At 33.1% G+C, this 8,686-nt stretch overlaps 1 protein-coding gene across 3 annotated transcripts in view; it reads right to left on the bottom strand.

Moving 5' to 3' along the window:
• Window positions 1-2,804: 2,804 nt before the first annotated feature.
• LOC128692035 (kelch-like protein 5) overlaps window positions 2,805-8,686 on the bottom strand; it is a 155,250-nt gene continuing 149,368 nt past the window's right edge. For all 3 annotated transcript variants that reach the window (XM_070085174.1, XM_070085176.1, XM_070085175.1), the window contains one exon: window positions 2,805-7,672. In XM_070085174.1, coding sequence (XP_069941275.1) covers window positions 7,610-7,672 — 63 coding nt within the window. In that variant the 3' untranslated portion in view covers window positions 2,805-7,609. The remainder of the gene's footprint in view (window positions 7,673-8,686) is intronic.

Here is an 8,686-nt window from a genome sequence, read left to right as displayed (position 1 = left end):
TGCAAGATTAGAAAAAGAGGAGGGTTTAATATCACAAAGTTTACAAGCAGTAACCATATGCTAACTGCGAGTATCACCATAAGCAAGAACAACTTTGCTCACAATCAGTGCAACATTTTACCCAGAATTTTAATTAGGCAACAGCTGATAGCATCAATGCACCCTTTATTTTTGCTACTACATTAATAGCACTGCATTAATTGGTAAAGGCAGTCTAAGTTTGCCTTTTATTATTATTATTATTGTTGTTGTTGCTGTTGTTTCATGTTTCTTCTGCAAATTGCTCTTCCCAATTAGCTTCAAAGCACTAGAAATTTTACAATTTTATCAATTAACAAAATACTGTATGATACAGCAATACTAGAGTAAGACTTGGGCATTAATACCACCACCACTTATTATGGCACTGCCCATATTTAAAAGTCTAAACACTACTACAATGTGCTATCTCAAGAGGAATGTCAGTGACAAGAACAGACATGTAACTATACAATGTTATTCATTTAGTCTTTGAAGATAGTCAGGAAATACTTTTAGTATTAATTTATTATTTTCTTTCTCCAACATTAAATAAGATTAGAATATCAATAGATGATCCTAAACTGAATTTTCATTTTTTTTCATAGGATTACTTAAAAGCCTTAAAATCCAATCTCTTCATTTCATAATCACTCACGGTAAGTTGAAAGTTCAACTATGTTAAAGTGACTATTTAAATAGCAAGTGATCCAGGTTAAATAAGAAATCTATCTGCAACTAAAACAAGCTAATGAATGCCTATCTGCTCATTTATCTACAATTGTATAACATGTATTAGTTATAGTTCAGCAAGGCAATGCATGAAAAGTATTATCACCCCATTAATTTAATGTTACACATTCATCTATTTCCCTCTTCATATACTGAACCATTCTGCCTTTCACCTCTTCATCCAGTTAAATGTATCCAAACATTCTTTACTCGTTAATCACACTACACATATCTGTGTGTATATCAAAGATTCAAATGTTTATTTATATATGTTCAGTTTAATACAGTATATAATTTGAATACTTTGAAGATTTAAGGCAGCAAATGCCTTAAGATTTGATATCCTGTATGTGCTTCAATGGCTCTAATACTTTATATTTCTGTGGCTCCAGTAATTATATTATTAAGCAGAAATCTACCTTTAAAGGGTGTCTTCTATACTGCTGTTATTGACTACTGATTATTCCTTTTTTTTCCAGATCTTTCTGATAAAATTAATCTGTCCATTACTGTGGACTGTTTTTTTTTTTTTCAATAAACTGGCTGTATGCCACTGAGGCAAGGTGACCTAAAAAGAAGAATGAAAGTTTTTCTTTCTAGGTCAAACCTAATAAGAAAAAACAAAGTTTTTCTTTTTAGGTCTTTAGAAAAACAAGTTTTTCTTTTTAAATTCAGTAATATGTGAACTGTATATGGTATTAATATGCAGTAATGAGCAGGTACAGTATATAATTATTTAAGGTTTAAAATTAAAAGTTGTTCAATGCAGGATTTGTAAGCACCTTTGTTGGGCTGGTATGTGTCCCTTGCTGTATGTAAGAGGGCTATTAGTTCTTATTTGATTACTTTATTAACTTGCTAAACACTTCACTGCCTTGCTGGAGGCCAAATTTCATAGTAATATACTTTTGTTTTTCTCTCCAACTAGCAAATTTAATCAAGAAAAATATATATTTGAGTACAGTACTATATAGTAATTCATTTTAACAATGAATACATCCCTGATATAGTAACTTCATCTTGGAAACTAGTTTTATCAGTTCAAGTCCTACTGCGTTAATTTTTGTGTGTACATATATTGAGTAATTCTAAAAATACTATTAGGATTTTGCCCACAATAGCCTTTTTCTGTACCTTTAAGTTAAAGAATTACCTACAATATGATTGATAATAATTTGATGTATTAAATCAACAATGCAAGGTGTCAATCTTAATATTACCTTTACTATGGTTGCTGATATTGATATCTCTTTAGAATCTACAGTTTTTTAGAGAGAAAATGAAGTATAAGTAAAAACCCTGAAATTTGACTTGGGACCTGTCAATATTTCCTATTTTTTTTTAGTTATAATGAGTGATAATAATATAGAATAATAAAGGCTAGAATTATTTACAGCCCAAAGTGTCATTGGTTTAACTGATACTGTGTATCAGTATATGTGTAGAAACTTTAAGATAAAGCTACATAAACCAGTTTATATAAAAAAAATTCTACACAGCACACATACTCATATATTATGTAGCACAATATTTTACTGACTTTTGAACACTTAATATTTACTGCATTGCCATCATAAAAAAATCATGGAATAAATGCTAACATGGGGAAACAGCAGGAAAATTTAAGCTCAGCTTATTAACTGAATACTATGTACTTTACAAGTAAATTACAATATAATATCTAAGCTGAGGAGCATAATGACAAGTATAGTACCAATAGATTCATATTTCCAGCACCTATGCTCCCCACCAGTATTTATACCCCATCTACTTATTCTATACTATGAATTACTATAAAACATTTATTTATTCATGAAGAATGCTAATAGATCTAAAAACATCCAAGATATTAATATTTCCATATATAGCGAGAGGATTTCACTCCTGACCTTGTTCACACATTGTTAGTGGCTTTACTTCTATTTGAAAATGCATATCCTCACAGCAATATTATGAAATCTAAGTGATGAAGTTATCTTCTAGGATGCAGTGTCAAATATGCTGGCATATTTATAAAGAACCCAAAGGGCTATTCTGAAGAAGCGAGTATGGACAAAATATCAAATTTGTTAAATAATCAAATCAACCTACATTTTTTTTTTTTTTTTTTTCAACAAGTCGGCCGTCTCCCACCGAGGCAGGGTGACCTACATATTCTTACTTATCAGTGAGTTACATTTTTCATGTGAACAAAGTGGCACATGATTATTACAGCCAGGTATAAATCAAGTTTGTTTTATAATATTTCATAGTCAAGAACTGGTTTCTGTAAAATTCAAACAACTCCATACACCACATTACCTATGTTTTCCCACCATTTCCAACTCTACTGTTACAACTATTTTGGTTTTCCTTACTCAAATTCTACTTATGCTTTTATTTATCCTTTCCAGGATCTATCATTCTTTTCACATTTACAAGTCATGTGAATAGGAATCTTTCTTGTTCTTTATTTATTCTCTTATTGCCTACCCATGATAGATATTCTTCCATACATCGTGGCATGTTAAGTCATGTCATCTGCCAACCTCCACCAAATCTAAATGTCCACATTTTTACTTTTCATAGTTTTTAAAGGCTGCAGAAAGTTCCTAATGCTCATAATTTCAGCCTGACTTTGAAATGATTCCTAAATCAAGAATACCTCACAGATACTTAGTAGTCTTTTATTCTTTCTAATTTTGTATCCACCAGTTAAATCATCCTCATGCTGGCATTTACCTTCAGCTTCCTAACAACCATTTTTTAAATGCCATTACAATATATCTCATGCAGTACCCTGTGCTAGTACAGTATCATCAGAAATTACTACTTACCACATAATTTCCACTTTGCAAGCTCCTTCATCCCTTTTCAACTGTATTCACTTACCCATACACTAGCCTTCTCGCAACTCCATGAAAACAAGGTTACTAAATACCTGTCTTGCTTCACCCACTATCCTAAACCAACTAGCACTTTCTGTGAAAATATTTTGATTATGTCAACCCAGATATATTCTATATAAGTTACTTATAAGGCCTGTCATACTAAATGTAGCATAAAATAATTTTTTTTTTTTGCTCTTTCATATTAAACATTTGGGGTATTAAGTATGCAGGGGTGTTTCCAAATTAAGTCAGCAGACAGATGAGAATAAGATAAATAGGACATAATACCTGATAAAATATGCTTCAACTGAGAACATTTTTACTAACCCAGAGAAAAATATACACTGTCAATCAAATATTGTTAAGATCAATGTGCTCCTACCTGGAAATTCTTTGGACAAACAACATATAAATTAATCCACAACTAACTCACAATATGGAGATGCTTCTGGCTGTCCTGGATTATCATCAGATCACTAGTGGTTGAACACCATCTCCAAATTGAAGATTTGTTGTCAATTGTTCAAGCATGGTAGTACTGTAGAGTTTTATCCATTAATATAAATGAATTTACTATTTAATTATAGAATGTTACGCTTAATAAACGCCTTCATATTCGCCAAAATCTATTAAATATTTATGCTGCATACAAGTAACTTTATTTAAAAAAAATTATAATGCAAATCAACTATATTTATGATACCTGTAAATGCTATTTAACCCTTTGACTGTTTTGGTCGTATATATATGCCTTACGAGCCAGTGTTTCGGACGTATTAATATGCATAAATTCTAGCGGCTTCAAATCAAGCAGGAGAAAGCTGGTAGGCCCACATGTAAGAGAATGGGTCTGTGTGGTCAGTGTGCACTACATAAAAAAAATCCTGCAGCACGCAGTGCGTAATGAGGAAAAAAAAAAACTGACAGTTTTTTTGGATTAAAACGCCGACTTTGAGCTGTATTTTTATATCGTATTTATCATCGTATTCTCGTTTTCATGGTCTCACATGATAAAATGGAAAACATAGAGATGATTTTGAGTAGTTTCATGATGAAAACGACCTTGAAATTGAGCTCAAAGTAGTGGAAATGTTCAATTTTTAACAATGTTCAGGAGTGAGCAGATCACACCACACGTCCAATACACATCAACTGGGGAGTCTAATATTCTTTCACTAATGTAGTAGCCTGCATAACAGTAAATTTTGTATTTTTTGTATGAATAAAAATATCAAAATATAATGCAATAGTAATATAAGAGGGGCCTAGAGATGTGGCTAATGAACAGAGGATATTTTATTTTAGTGCCAAGAATGTCTACATTGTTTATTCTGGACCCTATTTTGAAATTGGCATCTTTTTTAATTTGTGTGAAATTGGCCAAATTGCCAATTTCTGACCACTTTATTTGGTAGTTCAAATCGGTAAATGGGTGGTTTCTTGTGCTCAACTGATAGAAAAAATGGAGTTCTAAAGAAATAGCTATGAGTTTGGTCAACTGGAACAACGGAATTGGCCAAAAACAGGGCTCAAAGTCGGCGAAATCACCGCTGCGTATATGTCGCCGAGACCGCTAACTTCGCGGGAGCATAATTCCGTGAGTTTTCGGCCAAATTTCGTGCTTTTGGTGTCATTACCGTCAGGAAAAGATTCTCTATCATTTCGTAAGAAAAATAATTTTTTCAAAAAATTTTGCGACATAGAATGACAGTTTCAGAAAGGGGCTTGCGACAGTCAAAGGGTTAACGTATTAGCAATTTATGACACCAGATGCAGGTTACATAAAAGGTAAAAATGACCCCTCAAAACTACAAAGATTACTCAATTATATCCTTAGTAAAATGTTTTTAATATTACTTTCTCATGACATTCCTTCTTTGCTAGCTTATTTCCTTGACCACAAGTATCTGCAAGTTTTCTTTCCTTTACTTCAATGTTTGCTTAAAATCTAATCTTGTTAAATTTTCTCCTTGGAAACAAGCACCAAATAGTCTTATTAATTATCTTTGATTTATTTCACCTTTATGCTTGTATTTTTTATACAGGAAGCATTGTAAAATGTACATTTTTATTGTATTCGCTTCATGGAGGCTATTTCCCCATTATCTATAGATCATAACAAATGGTACCTGCAGATATTCTATATCATTTATTTCTAAATGGCAGTCTGTGTCATTGTAATAAGTATCAAAGTAATAATATACAAAATTTGAAATAGTGTGGTAGGACGATAGTAAATCAAAAACTCAGACAGAGCATGCCTTTATTAAAACTATGCTTTGCTAAGTGAGAGTTTTATCAAGTTACCCAAGAAAATTTAGTTTTAATAAAGACGTACTCTGTTCAAGTATCTTTGATACACTATGTGTCGGCTTTACTAAATATATTTCATGGTTAGAAGGTATTAAGACAGACTAGTAGATGCTGTGACTAAGCCATTACATAAGAAGTGTAAAGACACAAAGCAATAATTATTAGGACATAGGTTAGTTAGGTAAGGATACTGCAAGGACTCATCAAGGGAAAAATCTCCTCTTAGAAATGTTTCAAGTGCCAAAATACAAGAAAAACAAGAAATAAGGTAAAAGTGTATTCATAGGAGAAAGAGAGAAGTTAAAACAATACCCTTTCGCAAAGTGTACAAATATACAAGTGAATTATGCTACCTTTGTTTGTGAACTGATACACTATTTGAGTGTTCAGAGAGTTTACTCACTAGCATTGCAGGAGTAGATATTATAAATAGTATGGAGGGACATGGGAAAACACATTATGAAAGGCATTTAATGTGAGATAGACTAACCATACCCCCGGCCGGGATTGAACCCGCGGTCATAGAGTCTCAAAACTCCAGCCCGTCGCGTTAGCCACTAGACCAGCTAGCCACAATAAGATTCATCCAACTAGGTATATTTCTACACCATAGGAAGGTTAGCACAGGCACCACTGTGACCACAAATGCAAGTTTTTACAGACGAATCTCCAGCTAGCGTGGCCGTGACGAACTCTAGCTCAAGTCCCTTCACTGCCGTCAACATGACTCAAGAAATCGTAATGACACGATTGCAAACAAACCATACCCCCGGCCGGGGGTATGGTGTCATTACGATTTCTTGAGTCATGAGATAGACTAAGACAGTGTGTATAACTAAAATACATTAACAACATTAAAAACTTCCCAGGAGGAGTCATGTGTGGAAGAAGTGCCACTCTTCTAAGCAATGGAAGGAAAGCTCATGATATGAGCCAATTTATTTTTTGTCTAACAATTAAGTAATAAATGACTTAGTGGAAATCTCATGTAATACATGCACTTATTTGTTACTGAAATCAAAATAATTTTGATATACTAGTGTACATAATGTACTTTAATGATTAAGTTAATTTTATTTACTATCCATGAAAAGACAATTTTCTTGCATAAAACTCATCAAAAACATTTTGTATTGCATATCTTGGATACTTTCAGTGCCATATATAAATTAATAATTCTTCATTGCCTATCATTAACTTTGGAATACTGAAAATTTTAGATGTCTTCAAAAGCAAAATTACACCCAAAAAAATGTTTGTGTTCACTACTCTGACTAGTTATGGGCAATGTCCATTTACCCAAACAGTGTATTACTTTCATGAACATTATGTAAACAGTAAGATCTGCACTGACTAATTAACATAGGATACACACTCTTTCTATTAACTTTTGAAATATAACTCCTATCCATTCATTGAGAGCATTTTCATATAATAATTATTTTGGGACGATGTTGTAATTAAAAACATTTTACCATAAGTTACTAATTTCAATATCAACAAGTTCATAATATCTAAAGCTACAGTAAGTAATATTCCATATTTTGGCATAAACAACTCTAGGAAGATCTTGGACATATATTGAGATTCAGAAGGAGAATAATTATTGCTTAGTTTTTATCATTCACTTCAAAGTGTTTATGAGGCAACTTATCTGTGAGTAAATGAGGTCTGGGTCAATGTTCCTTCTTTACCACCACTACGCATGCCCCAGCACGACCAGTTGTCAACGGAGTCATCTGAAAGAAAATGCTGTGTTAAATTTTTTAATTGAGCTATTAATGCAATGGCCATGATGTCCATGCTCATTATATACAAAGTCACAGACAGAAACACACTTAATCATGCCCAACTACTAACCAACTCAGCATTATTCTTCCACAGTGAATATCCTATTTACTGCCATTAACTCATATGTTGTGCTGTATTTGTAATCCCAGAGAATGCTTACAACTCTCAAACAAAAAAAACTCAATTCTTCCCCCTTCCCCTACCACAAACAAAATTTACAACCCCACTACATCCCTCAGCCCCATCACACCAACATGACCTCCATTTCTTCAAATCAAATTTCTTGACCAGGAAAACATGTACATCATTTCATAACCATTCATTCTCTCCACACATATTCACTTAATGACAACTTTTTGGACTTTACCTCTCATTTCTGACATCATCTGATTTACACCATACTTCCTTAACCCTTTTATCTTTTGTTTCACTTAGTGCTTGGACATTCGGCTGCTTTTCATTCAAAAAACCTAAATAGTTCTTAATATCAGCACTATATCCATGCACATTCAAACAACTTAGCTTTAAAATTTCCTTCTTTTTCTTGTTAGTAATTGATGCAAAAATGGATTACCAGCCCTTTGATTCACACCCTCCCTCCAGCTCTTCCTGGGATGACCAATAGCCTTCCTTCCATCCTGGAGATAATCATATACCCTCTTGGTCATAATATTCGGCCCCATCCTCTAGAAAAACTCAAAGCACCTAAACAGCTTCTGCTCCACATTTATATGACAAGATGGTATTATCTCCCATGGTAATCTACCACCCAACTACCAATATTTATTTCTAACATTCGAACACGAGGATGGTGCATAACATGCAATTCTTCTTTTTTTTTTTTCAACAAGTCGGCTGTCTTCCACCGAGGCAGGGTGACCCAAAAAGAAAGAAAATCCCCAAAAAGAAAATACTTTCATCATCATTCAACACTTTCACCTCATTCACACATAATCACTGTC

The sequence above is a fragment of the Cherax quadricarinatus genome, chromosome 15 (assembly GCF_038502225.1).
Source record: "Cherax quadricarinatus isolate ZL_2023a chromosome 15, ASM3850222v1, whole genome shotgun sequence".
NCBI classification, from domain to species: Eukaryota; Metazoa; Arthropoda; class Malacostraca; order Decapoda; family Parastacidae; genus Cherax; species Cherax quadricarinatus.
The sequence above is the reverse complement of the archived record's forward strand: the minus strand, read 5'-3'. Positions and strand labels throughout refer to the sequence as shown.